Source organism: Pelophylax lessonae (genome assembly GCF_965119305.1).
Source record: "Pelophylax lessonae genome assembly, chromosome: 3".
Taxonomy (NCBI): domain Eukaryota; kingdom Metazoa; phylum Chordata; class Amphibia; order Anura; family Ranidae; genus Pelophylax; species Pelophylax lessonae.
Window position 1 is genome coordinate 22,319,607 of NC_138770.1, and position 18,482 is coordinate 22,338,088.

Consider the following 18,482-nt stretch of genomic DNA (forward strand, 5'->3'; position numbering starts at 1 on the left):
CGCCTAGCAACTGAAGACGCCACGCCGCTCTGTCCGATCCGGTCCCGCTTGGCGCCAAAGCGGCCAGTTTGAATGCAGACAGAGGTGGATGGACGCTTTTATGCTTGTATGCATTCGCTTATGCCTAACAACATGCTTTGTTTGTGAGTATATTTCTGTGGGGAACGGGTGTTGTTTGCTTCAATAAATTTGGCAGAATTACGCTATGTGTCCCCTTGTTATGCTTGCATGCACATGTTAATATGAGCCATCAGGATAAAGCTTCGTATTAAAGAGCCAGGCGGTTGCCGCAATTGGTCTTGGTGGAGGAGCCAGCGGTGACATTTAAAGGCCTGTTTTTATCCGAGATTTGGTGAGTTTCCAATCTGACGGGTGATCACGGCTTGCTGGTGGTGGTACACGGACATTGTTTTTTTTTCAATTCAAACGGTTCCTTTATTGAAATATTTGGAAAGACACATTCAAAAAGTTGGACAGCAGTTAAATAATAAGAAACAGCCAACAAAGTTCGTACATGGACATTGTTACTAGCCGCACACTCTTCCATTTTACTATTTGCACTGGTACTTGGGACTGTACTTTGGCCGAAAGCTTATTTATACATCAGCAGGAGTTTTTGACCACTGATGGACATTTTATAGTTTTATATTATTTATTGTTCGTTGATTAACCATTCTTAGCCATGATGTTTTAGAAAAATTCTTAATATTTATGCTATTTATTCTGTAGCACTGCTAGATTCGCAAATTAGTTTATGCAAGCTACATTTGTTGCACCCTTCTTTACACTTCAAGCCTAGTGCTGGGAACTCGTTTTTACATGCACGCAGTCATCCTCACCCCAAGTGGATCAGAAATGTCCCTTTCGGTCAGTTCTGCAGGCTTAGGCGGACATGCACACGAAAGATGGATTATGAGGAACGGGGAGCAATATTGAGTAAGAAGTTTGAGGAGAAGGGGTACAAGGCTGATCATGTAAAGGACGCCTACGAAAAGTATTTGTTCTTATGACACCTCTCTGGCTGGCACAGGTTTAGTGAAAGCAGGGAAGGATTCTGGAGCAGAAAGGGAAGTGCAGGTTAGATTCTGTACTAGGTTCAACAACCAAGCCCCTGTAATAAAGAAGGTCCTGAGGAAGAATTGGAAAATTCTTCAACAAGACCCTGTTTTGAAAGATCATTTACCCCCACACCCGAACCTCATATTTAGGAAACCTAGGGACCTCGGAAGCACCATCAGACCATCAGAAGACAAATGGGTTAAATGGGGCTTGGGGCCGAGTCTTTGGTCCGGGGATATGGACACTGACATGCTTGCTGTTGCATTGAAAGCATGAAAGTGAGTTTTTAGAGCATCCCTTTGAACCTACAGGCATCTATGGTATTGAATATTAACTTTTCTTTTGCAATGTATAATAATTATTTGTTGCATTTGGTTTTTATTCTCCCCTCTGTGTTTTAAATCAAGTGTTTCACTTGCTGTTTTTTATGTCACTGATTACACAGTCTGGTTTGGCCTCGGAGGGTGGGAGTTTTGGTCCAGGTGGGATATGTATCTCCACCTCCCTCTTCCATGCTCCCTCCCATCCTTCCTATTCAACCCTTTCCATTTTCCCTTCCCCCTCCCCCTCCCTTCCCCCCCCTCCCTTTTCCCCTCCTCCCATCTCCCCTGCCCTACTCTTGGGATTGGGACGGAACAGGAAGAGGTGGGGCCAGCTCCCATTTATTCTTGGGCTGTCCGGAGTGTGACTCAGCAGCATTTTTCTGGCTCTGAGGAAGGGGGTTCGCCCCTGAAACGCGTCAGCCCAGCCACAGCAGCCCCATGCGACCATCTGCATGCCTATTCGCTACATTTGGGACCTTGGCTACCTTGGAGATTGTACATGCTATGTTGTGTGTATTTTATCACACCAGTTTTGTGAGTATTCTGTACACTTTTTAACATTTTAATAAATGGTTTTAATGGTAATGCACTAGGTCGGTGCGCCCTCTTTTCTTTTTTTGTCTTTTCTCCCAGTTGGTTCTGGATACCCTTGATCCTGAAGGGGGCAGCAAGACCAGTACCTTTTTTAAACACCTGAGTTTGAAATGTACCTCTCTCTACTCCGTCAGATTCTACTTGAGTGCAGGAGATTTGCTTTACTACATGACACTCCCACCACCATGCTTGACTGTAGGCAAGACGCACTTGTCTTTGTACTCCTCACCTGGTTGCTGCTACACACGCTGGACACCATCTGAACCAAATAAGTTTATCTTGGTCTCATCAGACCACAGGACATGGTTCCAGTAATCCATGTCCTTAGACTGCTTGTCTTCAGCAAACTGTTTGCGGACTTTCTTGTGCATCATCTTTAGAGAAGGCTTCTTTCTGGGATGACAGCCATGCAGACCAATTTGATGCAGTGTGCGGCGTATGGTCTGAGCATTGGCAGGCTGACTCCCACCCCTTCAACCTCTGCAGCAATGTTGGCAGCACTCATACGTCTATTTCCCAAAGACAACCTCTGGATATGACGCTTGGCGCGTGCAATCAATTTCTTTGGTCGACCATGGTGAGGCCTGTTCTGAGTGGAATCTGTCCTGTTAAACCACTGTATGGCCTTGGCCACCGTGCTGCAGCTCAGTTTCAGGGTCTTGGCAATCTTCTTATAGCCTAGGCCATCTTTATGTAGAGCAACAATTCTTTTTTTCAGATCTTCAGAGAGTTCTTTGCCATGAGGTGCCATGTTGAACTTGCAGTGACTAGTATGAGAGAGTGAGAGCGATAACACCAAATTTAACACACCTGCTCCCCATTCACACCCGAGACCTTGTATTACTAACGAGTCACATGACACCGGGGAGGGAAAATGGCTAATTGGGCCCAATTTAGACATTGTCACTTAGGGGTGTACTCACTTTTGTTGCCAGCGGTTTTGACATTATTGACTGTGTGTTGAGTTATTTTGAGGGGACAGCAAATTTACACTGTTATACAAGCTGTACACTCACTACTTTACATTGTAGCAAAGTGTCATTTCTTCAGTGTTGTCACATGAAAAGATAGAATAAAATATTTACACAAATGTGAGGGGTGTACTTACTTTTGTGAGATACTGTATAAACATAATATGGATTCTCTTTGTTACGCCCATTTCCTACCAGCTGGACATTTTATATCTGATGAAAAAATCTAATGAAAATAAATTTCTTCCCCCCAAATCTGTAGACAATAAGTGGGAAATAATAATCCAATCTGTGCGATATCACCGCGCCGTGTAACAATCAGACTTACAATTCAAAAATATGAAATCTATTAAACAGTGTCAGGAAATGAATAAATAGTAATGTGATCGTCCAATAAGAGGATAGAAATGTGTGTCATGTGACACGTGTCATCAGTCAGGGCCAATATAAATGATAAAGTGCGAGTGCAGAAATTGCAGATGAGAAAGGTGCTGGTGGTCACTTCCACTCACCTTCCCATCTGACTCCTGTGTTACCAGCGAGTCCCACAGATCCCTTCCCCCTCTATCGCTCACTCCTCTCCTCCTTCCTCTTCCTCCACGGTATATATGGGGGGGAGGGGGAGGGTAGAAAATAACACCCCCTCTAGTGCTCTCCGTCTATCTGCTTTATTCAACATTAAAATCCAAGATGATAGAATTACAAAGCCAGGACTTGAGCAGTGCGGACTAAACAAGCTTCACAATGTGATCCTTCACTCAGATACCCCTTCCCTGGGATGGCTGAGATGGGACGTCCCTGCGCAGACTCCGCCCATATTTTCTATACTGCGGAGGAGAGGAGTGAAATGATTTGCCACTTATTTTCTACAGATTTGGGGGAAGAAATTTATTTTCATTTTTTTGGCGCTGCATTTTATTTGTTTTTGTGTTTAGTGAAAGAAACTTTCTGAATGTAAGCTGCCATTGGGTGAATGTTTCTGTGAATATTTATACACCATTCTTTACACTACATGATTGCACCGATTTATTATTTATTTTATATCACATTTTATATCTGATGATTTGATTGGAGGGCAGACTTTTACATGGTGATAATAATGTGATAACATCCTCCAACTTTGGGACCTTAAACAGAAAGTGATAATGAGGGAGGAGTCAGTAACCCAATGATGGAGGTCTTCAGGATCAGTCCAGTCTTCATCTTGGTTGTTCTCCCCCCATCCTCACTCTCTGACCTCTGGTGGGGCTCAGCCCCGCTGTTATTCATGACTAAATCATGGACTAAATAAGGACAAAAACAGGTACCGTGTAAATAGGCCCTTACCCCTAATAGGTATTTCTAGTCTAATGACCCTTATTAATTGGTTTTATAGAAATTGTCTTTATGTGTCTTGTCCTTGTGAACATGTGCGTGATCGCCCATGTCTTTTATTTGAAATTTGATTAAAATGTAATTTGTTTTTTATAAATTGGTTTTGGCATGATCCTTCTACTCCCACTGGCCTGCAAAGCCCCATCTTTTTCTATCCTTTTACTGAGTAAATAAGGAAGTGCGGGACTTCTTGTGTTGGGAAGATGGCAATGAGTGGGAATAGGGACACTCGTCCTATAATCCCCTCATCACTGTCACTCCTATAAAAGACAGTTCTTGTTGTTTCCTCACTCTCTGACTAAGGTCCATGAATAAAGAAATGAACTGGTAGGAGATCAGAGGATCCATTTACTAGTTACCTTGAGGGTGGAATTGTAAGATCCTCAGAGACAAAGCTGTCTTATGTGGGCGGAGTCCTGGTTTAGGGGAACCAATCTGCTCATGTCTAGTAATAATCTTTGTGTTTCTATTTTAGTAGATGGACGGGAGATGAGGAAAACCTCAGAGGATTGTCTCACTTTGTCTCCAGACTGTAAAGTAGAAGAGGAGGACATCACACAGTATAGTCCAGGAGAAAACCCAGCTACCTCAAATGTCCATCCGGCACCACACAGTGTAGATGGACCATCGTATTCCTCTTATCCTGAGGAACCTCAGACTGTGAGGGACTGTGCTGGACCATCGTATTCCTCTTATCCTGAGGAACCTCAGACTGTGAGGGACGGTGCAGTCCTTACAACAGATAAGAGGTTCTCCTGTACTGAGTGCGGGAAGTTTTTCAATTTTAAATCCCAACTTAATATGCATAAAATCTCTCACACCGGTGAGAAGCTGTATTCCTGTCTTGAGTGCGGGAAATGTTTTTCATTGAAGTCTGATCTTTACAAACATCAGAAATTGCACACTGGAGAGAAGCCATATTCCTGTCCTGAGTGTGGGAAATGTTTTTCACGGAAGTCCACTCTTTCCAGACATCAGAGATTGCACACTGGAGAGAAGCCATATTCCTGTCCTGAGTGCGGGAAATGTTTTTCACGGAAGTCCAATCTTTCCATACATCAGAGATCGCACACTGGTGAGAAGCCGTATTCCTGTTCTGAGTGCAGGAAATGTTTTTTAGAGACATCTGCTCTTTCCAAACATCAGAGATCGCACACTGGTGAGAAGCCGTATTCCTGTCCTGAGTGCGGGAAAGTTTTTGCACAGAAGTCCGCTCTTTCCACACATCAGAGATCGCACACTGGTGAGAAGCTGTATTCCTGTCCTGAGTGTGGGAAATGTTTTTCATGCAAGTCATATCTTTCCACACATCAGAGATCGCACACTGGTGAGAAGCCGTATTCCTGTCCTGAGTGTGGGAAATGTTTTTCATGCAAGTCCTATCTTTCCAAACATCAGAGATCGCACACTGGTGAGAAGCCGTATTCCTGCCCTGAGTGCGGGAAATGTTTTTCAGAGACGTGCGCTCTTTCCAAACATCAGAGATCACACACTGGTGAGAAGCCGTATCCCTGTCCTGAGTGTGGGAAATGTTTTTCATGCAAGTCATATCTTTCCACACATCAGAGATCGCACACTGGTGAGAAGCCGTATTCCTGTCCTGAGTGCAGGAAATGTTTTTCAGTGAAGTCCCATCTTAACACACATCAGAGATTGCACACGGGGGAGAAGCCGTATTCCTGTCCAGAGTGCGGAAAATGTTTTTCAGTTAAGTCCTATCTTTACACACATCAGAGATCTCATACGGGTGAGAAGCCGTATTCCTGTCCAGATTGTGGGAAATGTTTTGCACGGAAGTCCCATCTTTCCACACATCAGAGATTGCACATGGGGGAGAAACCACTTTCCTTTCCTGAGTGAGGGAAATGTTCCTCACTGAAGTCCTGTCTTCCTGTACATCAGGGATCCCACACAACCCTGGAGGTGTATTAGTGCCTTGAGTGCGGGGAAATGTCTTCTATATGAATGTTGGTGGACATGTTGGGAAGAAGCACACCCTGATATACACCTCAGATATACTCCATGGCTGACCTTCATCATGTAAGAAACACTTCATAAGGAGATCAGAGATCACCAAAGACATGGATGAAGTGTTGTCAAGTGCTGGGCATTGATAGCAGGAGAAAAATAAAAATGGAGTCATTACCTTTCTCTGTACATTTACCTTTCTCTGAGTACATTTTGTGTGGGAAGATTTCACAAACACTTATGCCCCATACACACGTGCAGATTATCTGCAGACTTACCAAAACCATATAATATGAGGTCAAACCTAAACACTTTCAATTTGTATGCAATCCGGCAGGCCCTTGCACTACATAGAAAAGGTAAGTCTGCAGATAATCTGCACGTGTGTATGGGGCATTACAGATCTGGTTGTTATAAATGTGTTGATGAAATGTGACCCGCATTCCCCCAGTCATGGCGAATTGGGATTTCCTATAATGGTCCGTTCCATCTAGTGGCCATAATGTGCTTTCCTGACAGATGTCCATGGTAGCATACGTTTGGGTAGCCCCGCCCTCGTTCCTCCCCTATAAGACCCCCCACCCCCATAAATGTTCAGAAAAAGCCAATGGCTGCCTTCCTTTTTTGTTCTCCTCACTTATAGGACCATTTTTGTATGTTTTCTTACCTATTGGAAGTATTGGTGGGCGGGTCTGGTGCTGGGCAGCTGTGCGGGATGTCAGGAGCTTTCTTTGGTATCCAGAAGTCTTTCAGGATGTCCCGAGTGATCATTGAGTCCCCAGCTCAGCTATCAGCGGGGTGGTGTTATGGCACACATTTGTAGAGGATCCATGCCTGGAGAGTGGGCACTGCCATCGGCGGCCATTTGCATTGGCTGTTAGCGGGTGGCCATTAAGTGTTAGACACGTGAAATTAGTTTCGGTGCAAATACAAATTCCGACAAATTTTTGGTTATTCCTAGATTCGGATGTATCCAAATCGGACAGATGAATGGAAAGAAAAGAATGCCGGCAATAGAAAAAAAAAACGCCCCCCCCCCAGTCCATACCAGGCCCTTAGAGGTCAAAAAGAAAGAAAAAAAAACCATGAAAATCAATACCAGACCCTTTATCCCGGCATGCAGTCCGGCAGGTCAGGAAAGTGGGAGGGACGAGTGAGAGCCCCCCCTCCTTAACAATTCCAGGCCACATGTCCTCAACATGGGGGGGTGGGTGCTTTGGGGAAGCTCTGCCCCCCCCACCCCACCCCAAAGAACCTTCTCTTCATGTTGATGGGGAGAAGGGCCTCTTCCCCACAACCGTGGCCTGTGCTTGTGGGGGTCTGCAGGCAGGGGGCATGTCGTAATATGAAAGCCCCTTTTACCAAGGGGGCTCCCAGATCCCGCCACCCCATGTGAATGAGTATTGGGACCATAGTACCTGTACATCATAATAAATACAAACATGGCTTACTAGCACGCGGCCTTCCTTCGAAACTCCAACAAATTAACCCAACCTGGGGCGGACACGGGGGGGGGGGTTGGAATCAGAAAAAATGTGTTGTGTATATATAGGTATCTGTCCTGATGATCCTAGGTACAAGATAAACTATACAGTATCTTACAAAATTAAGTACACCCCTCACATTTTTGTAAATATTTTATTCTATCTTTTCATGTGACAACACTGAGGAAATGACACTTTGCTACAATGTAAAGTAGTGAGTGTACAGCTTGTATAACAGTGTAAATTTGCTGTCCCCTCAAAATAACTCCACACAGCCATTAATGTCTAAACTGCTGGCAACAAAAGTGAGTACACCCCTAAGTGACAATGTCCAAATTGGACCCAATTAGCCATTTTTCCTCCCCGGTGTCATGTGACTTGTTAGTGTTACAAGGTCTCAGGTGTGAATGGGGAGCAGGTGTGTTTAATTTGGTGTTATCGCTCTCATTCTCTCATACTGGTCACTGGAAGTTCAACATGGCACCTCATGGCAAAGAACTCTCTGAGGATCTGAAAAAAAAGAATTGTTGCGCTACATAAAGTTGGCCTAGGCTATAAGAAGATTGCCAAGACCCTGAAACTGAGCTGCAGCATGGTGGCCAAGACCACACAGCGGTTTAACAGGACAGGTTCCCCTCAGAACAGGCCTCGCCATGATCAAACAAAGAAGTTGAGTGCATGTGCTCAGTGTCATATTCAGAGGTTGTCTTTGGAAAATAGACGTATGAGTGCTGCCAGCATTGCTGCAGAGGTTGAAGGGGTGGGGGGCGTCAGCCTGTCAGTGCTCAGACCATACGCCGCACACTGCATCAAATTGGTCTGCATGGCTGTCACCCCAGAAGGAAGCCTCTTCTAAAGATGATGCACAAGAAAGCCCGCAAACAGTTTGCTGAAGACAAGTGGACTAAAGACATAGATTACTGGAACCATGTCCTGTGGTCTCATGAGACCAAGATAATCTTATTTGGTTCAGATGGTGTCAAGCATGTGTGGCGGCAACTAGGTGAGGAGTACAAAGACAAGTGTGTCTTGCCTACAGTCAAGCATGGCGGTGGGAGTGTCATGGTCTGGGGCTGCATGAGTGCTGCCAGCACTGGGGAGCTACAGTTCATTGAGGGAACCATGAATGCCAACATGTACTGTGACATACTGAAGCAGAGCATGATCCCCTTCCCTTCGGAGACTGGGCCGCTGGGCAGTATTCCAGCATTATAACAGCCCCAAACACAACTCCAAGACAGCAACTGCCTTGCTAGAGAAGCTGAGGGTAATGGTGATGGACTGGCCAAGCATGTCTCCAGACCTAAACCCTATTGAGCATCTGTGGGGCATCCTCCAACGGAAGGTGGAGGAGAGCAAGGTCTCTAACATCCACCAGCTCCGTGATGTTGTCATGGAGGAGTGGAAGAGTACTCCAGTGGCAACCTGTGAAGCTCTGGTGAACTCCATGCCCAAGAGGGTTAAGGTAAGGCAGTGCTGGAAAATAATGGTGGCCGCACAAAATATTGACACTTTGGGCCCAATCTGGACATTGTCACTTAGGGGAGTACTCACTTTTGTTGCCAGCGGTTTAGACATTAATGGCTGAGTGTTGTTAATGGCTTAATGTGTTGAGTTATTCTGAAGGGACAGCAAATTTACACTGTTATACAAGCTGTACACTCACTACTTTACATTGTAGCAAAGTGTAATTTCTTCAGTGTTGTCACATAAAAAGATAGAATAAAATATTTACAAAAATGTGAGGGGTGTACTTACTTTTGTGACATACTGTATGTGTATATATATTTATATATATATATATATATATATATATATATATATATATATGTATATATTGTAATCCTAATATTTCATATGTGGTTTTTCATATTTATCTTTGTATTTAATTATATTTAGTATTTCTTTTTATTTTTTATTATTAAGTGTACTTAGAACAGAAGCTAGAAGCCCTGCATTCATTACACGGCCACACCTCCCTCCCGCCTCCTCAGTCAGCTCTGCATGTGCCTCCGTTCCGCCTCCTCTCATCTCTCCCAATACTCCCCGCTCCGTCCCTTGGAAGGACTCGATGACGCGGAGGCAACTCCCTCCCGCCTCAGCCCCGCCTCCTCTCAGTCAGCTGTTCGCTATGTCTTGTAATTTTTCCCGACCTCGAAAATGTCTTGTGTGCATGTGCACTGGTGACTCACATCAGCTGTTTCCTGACGCGGTCTAACCGGAAGTGACGAGGTCCGACAGAATTTTACAAAGCTGGCACTTGAGCAGTGCGGACTAAACAAGCTTCACAATGTGATCCTTCACTCAGATACCCCTTCCCTGGGATGGCCGAGATGGGACGTCCCTGCGCAGGTTCCGCCCATATCTTCTATCCCCCCCATATATATATGCCGTGGAGGAAGAGGAAGGAGGAGAGGAGGGAAATTATTTGCCACTTATTGGCTACAGATTTGGGTGAAGCAATTTACTTTTGATTTTTTTTGGGGCTGCATTTTATTTGATTTTTTATTTGTTTTTGTGTTTCGTGAAATAAACTTTCTGAATGTAAGCTGCCATTGGGTGAATGTTTCTGTGAATATTTATACACCATTCTTTACACTACATGATTGTACCAATTTATTATTTGTTTTAATATCACATTTTATATCTGATGATTTGATTGGAGGACAGACTTTTACATGGTGATAATAATGTGATAACATCCTCCAACTTTGGAACCTTAAACAGAAAGTGATAATGAGGGAGGAGTCAGTAACCCAATGATGGTGGTCTTCAGGATCAGTCCAATCTTCATCTTGGTTGTTCTCCCCCCATCCTCACTCTCTGACCTTTGGTGGGGCTCAGCCCCGCTGTTATTCATGACTAAATCATGGACTAAATAAGGAAGTGCGGGACTTCTTGTGTTGGGAAGATGGCAATGAGTGATAGAGAGGGAGGGGACACTCGTCCTATAATCCCCTCATCACTGTCACTCCTATAAAAGACAGTTCTCATTGTTTCCTCACTCTCTGACTAAGGTCCATGAATAAAGAAATGAGCTGGTAGGAGATCAGAGGACCCATTTACTAGTTACCTTGAGGGGGGAATTGTAAGATCCTCAGAGACAAAGCTGCCTGATGTGGGCGGAGTACTGGTTTAGGGGAACCAATCTGCTGATGTCTAGAAATAATCTTTTTATTTTTATTTTAGTAGATGGACGGGAGATGAGGAAAACCTCAGAGGATTGTCTCACTTTGTCTCCAGACTGTAAAGTGGAAGATGAGGATATCACACAGTACAGTCCAGGTGAAAACCCGGCTACCTCAAATGTCCATCCGGCACCACACAGTGTAGATGGACCATCGTATTCCTCTTATCCTGAGGAACCTCAGACTGTGAGGGATGGTGCCGGACCATTGTATTCCTCTTACCCTGAGGAACCTCAGACTGTGAGGGACGGTGCCGGACCATCGTATTCCTCTTCTCCTGAGGAATCTCAGACTGTGAGGTACAGTGCCGGACCATCGTATTCCTCTTTTCCTGAGGAACCTCAGACTGTGAGGGACGGTGCCGGACCACCGTATTCCTCTTATTCTGAGAAACCTCAGACTGTGAGGGACGGTGCTGTCCTTCCAACAGATAAGAGGTTCTCCTGTACTGAGTGCGGGAAGTGTTTCAATTTTAAATCCCAGCTTAATATGCATAAAAGATCTCACGCCAGTGAGAAGCCGTATTCCTGTCTTGAGTGCGGGAAATGTTTTTCATTGAAGTCGCATCTTAACACACATCAGAGATTGCACATGGGGGAGAAGCCGTATTCCTGTCCTGAGTGTGGGAAATGTTTTTCATTGAAGTCGCATCTTAACACACATCAGAGATTGCACACGGGGGAGAAGCCGTATTCCTGTCCTGAGTGCGGGAAATGTTTTTTAGAGAAGTCCACTCTTTCCACGCATCAGAGATTGCACACTGGTGAGAATCTGTATTCCTGTCCTGAGTGCGAGAAATGTTTTTCAGAGAAGTCCAATCTTTCCAAGCATCAGAGATTGCACACTGGTGTTAAGCCGTATTCCTGTCCTGAGTGTAGGAAATGTTTTTCACGCAAGTCATATCTTTCCACACATCAGAGATCGCACACTGGTGAGAAGCCATATTCCTGTCCTGAGTGCGGGAAATGCTTTTCAGAGAAGGCCACTCTTTCCAAGCATCAGAGATTGCACACTGGTGAGAATCTATATTCCTGTCCTGAGTGCGGGAAATGTTTTTTTAAATAAGTCCACTCTTTCCACACATCAGAGATCTCACACTGGTGAGAAGCCGTATTCCTGTCCTGAGTGCGGGAAATGTTTTTCACAGAAGTCCCATCTTTCTACGCATCAGGGATTTCACACTAGTGAGAAGCCGTATTCCTGTCCTGAGTGCGGGAAATGTTTTTTAAATAAGTCCACTCTTTCCACACATCAGAGATTGCACACGGGGGAGAAGCTGTATTCCTGTCCTGAGTGCGGGAAATGTTTTTCAGATAAGTCCAATCTTTACACACATCAGAGATCTCACACGAGGGAGAAGCCACTTTCCTGTCCTGAGTGAGGGAAATGTTCCTCACTGAAGCCCTGTCTTCCTGTACATCAGGGGTACCACACAACCCTCGAGGTGTATCAGTGCACTGAGTGCGGGAAACGTCTTCTATATGAATGTTGGTGGTAGGGCTGCAACTAACGATTAATTTGTCTGTCGACTAATCTATCGATTATTTTTGCGATTAGTCGACTAATCTAACAATTATTTTTGGCAGAAATTAGCCCATTAGATTTAGTATTAGGTATTGAGGTACCTCATCCCTAGTCGAATTCGGAAAGGTAGCAAGATGTAGGGCCAGGGTTGGGATTTTAAGGGTACCGTTTTATAACTAATAAGAGAAATGTATCTACAAAAATGTCTAAAAAGTATATAATTTTATTAATCACATAGAGTGAAAAAAATACAGATACAAATACAAAGACATTACTGTTACAAGATAACATGAAACATCATCATGGTAACAACATAATTGATAAAATATTGTCAGAGATAATGTCCTTGAAATTGTGGACAGGACTAGTCAGAGGTCACATTCAGTCTGGAGGTGCCAGGACTGGTGTGTGTCCCTCTAGTCATTCCGATTACCACTACCCGACATGTTTCGCGGTGATACCGCTTCTTCAGGGGTACAAGGGATGTAACTTGATAAAAAGCCACTAAACTATAACAAAAATAGATACATGATTATCATACATATATGAGCGTATATACATATACATGTTCGTTTTGCTGTTTCGAATATCAGTGTGTGTCAAGTATGGAGCAATTGGCGATAGGCCCCTCCTACTTCTGACACTGGTACGTCATTTATTCGATCACATGGTAGACATTTTACTTACATGAGTATACAAGAAGAATGATCTACACTGGCATGTAGGCCAAGGCATATATATGATACTTCCAGTGGTGGAACTGATGGTTCATGGCAAACGGAGCATAGGTGTCGGTCATCAAAAATTGTCCCCCGGGCGGGCAAGGATGACCAAATGGCAAAAAAGCCTAGACAGTGGAAGATATAGAGAAAGCTGGTATATAGAATATTGTTGAAATCCAAGGGAGAAAAAGACCGCTCAGGTGAGCTAGGTGTCAGGTGCTGGTCGGATCCGTTAATCCAGAATCACTTGAAGCAAAAAGAAAATGACCGCACTCCGATGTAAATCAAAAATTGGAGTAAAATTTATTCCACATCAAAACAAATGGGCAAACTGGAACAACACACTGTGGATGCAGGACACAAAGGCCTTTGTGTCCTGCATCCACAGTGTGTTGTTCCAGTTTGCCCATTTGTTTTGATGTGGAATAAATTTTACTCCAATTTTTGATTTACATCGGAGTGCGGTCATTTTCTTTTTGCTTCAAGTGATATAGAATATTGTATTCGTTCAAAGGCTGCAGAAATATATACTGCAGACTATATTGGTCACATTATTCAAATCATTGAATATAAGTAGGGATTGGTATTGAAAAATCTACAGATATATGTTGGAGCGCCTCCAATCTTTAAGAGAAGGAGGGGAGGACGGGAAATGCTCACCAAGAATGACATCAATAGAAGTATATGGAAATAATAACCTACCGAACTCTATGCCAGGGCTTGTGTGATGGTCAGACGATGGAGAAAGGGTGGAAACAACATACGATCAGAGGAGCACAGAAATGATATCGCACATCAAGCGAGACATCAAATTTCAGTCTCCAGATCGACTCGTACCGCTCTGTAATATGTTCAAAAAAATAACAAATAAACAAAAGGGGGCTTGGGTAGGCTATTTCTAAACATGCTCTGAATCCATACATAGTCACAAAATGCTATGTAGGTACAGCTTACTGCCCATACATAGTCTCCCAGAGGGAGGGTACGTGGCTATGTTCAAAATGTGCAGGGTAAGAGAATAGTAGATGATAAAAAGGCTGAAGCGTTATTACCGTTTAGTGATCCATGTGTCGGAGCTCCATCGTCTGCACACTAGCTGGCTACCGTACCTGTCTTATATGGATCATCAACTCCGCCGTCACACGCAGGCGACGCGCGTCTCGGTGACGTCACGGAGTCAGATGTACAACTGCGCACGCGCGTCGGTAGACGCGGCGCGCAGCTGTCAAAGACACACAGGGCCGCCCCTCCATTGGTTGCCACGCAACCTGGGACGCCAAGAAGCAACACTAAGGGGTGCAGATGGAATGGCGTATAGGAAGCGGATTCCTCCGTGTAGACAAAGGGACTATGTGCTAACTATACACACCAAGAACCTCTGTACATCTCTTGCCCGCCCGTGGAACATCACAGATAACCGATATCACCAGCGCCGATCGGTCCACACCACCAATGGGAGATCAGATGCCTAAATTGGGATGCATACCAATGTGTACATTATTAAATATATATATATACAAGGTTGTTTACAAATATCAATGCAAGAATGTTAATTTTCCGTTTGTTAAAACACTGTGTAGCCACCCACAATGTAATAGCAGAAACACCTATATTAATTATAGACTGCCACTAGCCGCCTGTCTATAGAAATAACTCTTAAACAGAAAAAACGGTTATGGCCGACAGAGTAAGTACCCTGAGGGGTTGGTGTATAGGAAAAAGCCATAAAGGGAAGAAAAAAGGGGGGGGGGGGAAGAGAGAAGGGAAAAACACAATAGAAGAGCAGAAATCTACCAAAGTAGAAAAACAGTAGTTTGGATCCAACAAAAAAGGGGGGGAGGGGGGGGCATGAAGTAGGTTCTATGTAATAAAATTTATAAAAAGGCTTTGAAAGTATGCGTTTCGTTGAGACCCGGGGGGTCGAGAGCATTGAGTCTCTCGATCCAGAGAGTCTCCGCCTGTAAGATCCGTTTGTCCCAATCACCCCCTCTTGGGTCGGGGTGTATGACTTCAAGGACTTGAAATGATACCACAGTATTATTGAATTTATGGTGCAGGCCTATATGTCTGGTCACTGGTGTTAAAATTTTACCATTACCTGAACAGTAGATATGATCCCGTATCCGGAGACCAAATTCACGGATGGTTTTGCCTACGTAAAAGGCTTTGCATTTGCATGTCATTAAGTAAATGACGCCTTGCGTAGTGCAGTCAGTATATGTCCGTAATCTGTGTCTATCTCCATTGGGGAGAAGGGTTATGGGACCCTCCTGAACCCAAGGGCATCGAGCACAACTCCCACATCTGTATGTGCCTTTAGGGCCGAATGTAGTTGTTTGTTTGATCTCCCTATAGTGGCTAGAAGTTAGACGATCTCTTATTGAGGTTGCCCGTCTATATATTAGTTCCGGTCGATCTTTAACATATTTTGATAATATGGGGTGATCTGTTAGTAGATGCCAGTGTTTATTGACAATAGTTCTGAATTGTATGGAGTTATCAGAAAATGTGGTGATTAATCTCACCGTGGACGCTTCTTTTTTCGTTTTATGTTTATATAATAGGTCAGTTCTCGATTGGCTTTTTACCCTGTTATATGCTTTTCTTAGTGTGGTTTTTGAGTATCCACGTATTAGTAAGCGTTTCTGCAATTTATCTGCTTCAATTTCGAAGTCTAAATCTTCAGTGCAGTTCCTGCGTACTCGCAGGTACTGTGCATAAGGGATACTTCTTATAAATGTACTCGGATGCGCGCTTGTGGCATGTAACAGGGTATTGCCTGCATTTGGTTTTCTATATAGACTGGTAGTTATTCTACCCGAATCGGATAGCCGGATTTCAATGTCTAGAAATGGAATCATCACTGGACTGAAATTATATGTGAATTTCAAATTAAAGTGATTGTTGTTAAATTCTTCTAACATTGTTTTAAGCAATGTTTGCGGGCCAGTCCATATTAGGAATAGATCGTCGATGTATCTGAACCAGCACGACACATGTGAAAAATATTCAGCATATGCGTCGCTGGAGAAGATCCATCGTTCCCAATGACCTAAATAAAGATTTGCATAGGAGGGGGCACAGCATGTGCCCATAGCTACACCTTGTAGCTGTAAAAATGTATCCTCCATGAAAGTAAAAAAATTTCTTGTGAGAATAAATCTTAGCAAAGCTAGGACAAAATCATTACGGGGCCATAATGAATGGTCAAGTTCTTTCAGAAATAGTGCAGTGGATGCTATTCCTTGTTCATGAGGAATACTGGAATAGAGTGCTTCTATATCCACAGAGACCAAAAGGGCCTCTGGTGGTACTTCCATGTCATCTATATGTTTCAGTAAATCAGATGTATCTAAGATAAATGACGGTAGGGAACGTACGTGTGGAGTTAAGATTGAGTCAACATATCTGCTAGCTTGCTCCGTCAGGGACCCTATCCCCGATACAATCGGACGACCAGGGGGGTGTGTAGGATGTTTGTGGATCTTAGGGAGGGTATAAAATGTAGGGGTTCTGGGGTGTTTGTTTTGCAAATACTCGTATATATCTTTATCAATGATACCAGATATAAACGCCTGTAGACAGAGATCCCTATATTCACGAACATAGGTATCGATGTGTGTAGAATCAATTCGTTTATAACAAGGCTTGTTATTTAGAATTTCAAAACACATATTCTGGTATTGGGAATGAGATAGAATCACGATGTTCCCTCCTTTATCTGAGGGTTTGATAACTAGCTGAGGGTTGTTTTGTAGATCCTGTAATGCTCGACGTTGTCTATCAGTAAGGTTTTGATGCGTTGGAGACCAGTGTGTCTGTTTCAGTTCTCTAATCATCTGGTTGACAAACGCCCAAACATTTGGGCATGTCATGATATCTGGGAATTTTTTGGAATTTGGTTTAAATATCTTGTTGGTCTCAGTATTTGGAATTACTTCCCTTTCCTGAGACATACTAGTGGGGTCATTTGTGGGGTTACTTTCTTCGTAAAGGAGCATCAGGTCACGTAGTGCCCTGAACTCATTCATTGTATAATCTTTGATTTGTTCAGTCAAGTCTATTTCCAATTGCTTTTGTTTTCGATCGTTGTCGAACATAAATTTGAATGTAAGATTACGGGCAAATAAGTAAATGTCTTTAATAGCCTGATAAATGTTAATGTGTTGTGTGGGACAGAAACCCAAACCAAGCTGTAACACTGCAATTTGATCATCATCTAGTATAGTAGGCGTGAGATTAATAATATTAAACGTGTTAATATTGGTGTCGTGTGTGTTTAGTTTTGGGGTGTTTGTGTCACAAAGCCATTCAGGCTTGTTTGTTTTTTCTGTTTGGTTGTTGGTGTGGTCGGTAAGTGTAAAAAACCGTCATCATTAGATGAAGCTTGTGTTTTTTGTGTAAGGATCTGTTGTAGTGCTGGTGTCAAATCACTTATATTTGGGGTCAAACCTGTTCGTGCCGTTTGCGTGCGTTTTTTATCATTGGATTCACCCGAAGAGTGCCCACCACCATGGCGTGTGCGCTTTTGTGCTTTAGTGCGAGAAGTTTGTGGATTATATTATATAGAACCTATTTGATGCCCCCCCTCCCCCCCTTTTCTCGTTGGATCCATATTATTGTCTTTTGACTCCATTAGATTCTTGCTCCTCTTTTGTGTTTTTTCCCCTTTCTCTTCCCTCCCCCTTCCCCTCCCCCTCCCCCTTTCCCCATCTTTTCTTCTTCCCTTTATGGCTTTTTCTCATACACCAACCCCTCAGGGTACTTATTTTGTCGGCCATAGTCGTTTTTTTTCTGTTGAGAGGTATTTCCATAGACAGGCGGCTAATGGCAGTTTTCAATTAATATAGGTGTTTTTGCTATTACGTTGTGGGTGGCTACACAATGTGTTAATAAATGGAAAATTAACATTCTTGTATTGATATGCGCAAATAACTTTGTATATATATATATGTAACCATGTACACATTGGTATGCATTCCAATTTAGGCATCTGATCTCCCATTGGTGGCGTGGACAGTTCGGCGCGGGCTATTTCGGTTATCTGTGATGTCCCACGGGCGGGCAGGAGATGTACAGAGGTTCTTGATGTGCATTGATAACACACAGTCCCTTTGTCTACACGGAGTAATCCGCTTCCTTACGCCATTCCATCTGCACCCGTTCAGTGTTGCTCCTTGGCGTCCCAGGTTGCGTGGCAACCTACGGAGGGACGGCCCTTTGTGTTTTGACAGCTGTGCGCCGCGTCCACTGACGCGCGTGCGCTGTTGTACAT

At 43.7% G+C, this 18,482-nt stretch overlaps 2 protein-coding genes across 2 annotated transcripts in view; one reads left to right on the forward strand and one right to left on the reverse strand.

Moving 5' to 3' along the window:
- LOC309548867 (uncharacterized protein) overlaps nucleotides 1–12,342 on the forward strand; it is a gene marked incomplete at both ends in the record, with an annotated part of 400,016 nt that extends 387,674 nt beyond the window's left edge. Inside the window, 3 exon segments of the mRNA XM_082248798.1 lie at nucleotides 5,087–6,073; nucleotides 11,544–12,014; nucleotides 12,016–12,342. Of these exon segments, the coding sequence (XP_082104924.1) occupies nucleotides 5,087–6,073; nucleotides 11,544–12,014; nucleotides 12,016–12,342 (1,785 nt within the window).
- LOC309550245 (uncharacterized protein) overlaps nucleotides 1–18,482 on the reverse strand; it is a gene marked incomplete at its 3' end in the record, with an annotated part of 2,091,994 nt that overhangs the window by 1,741,010 nt on the left and 332,502 nt on the right.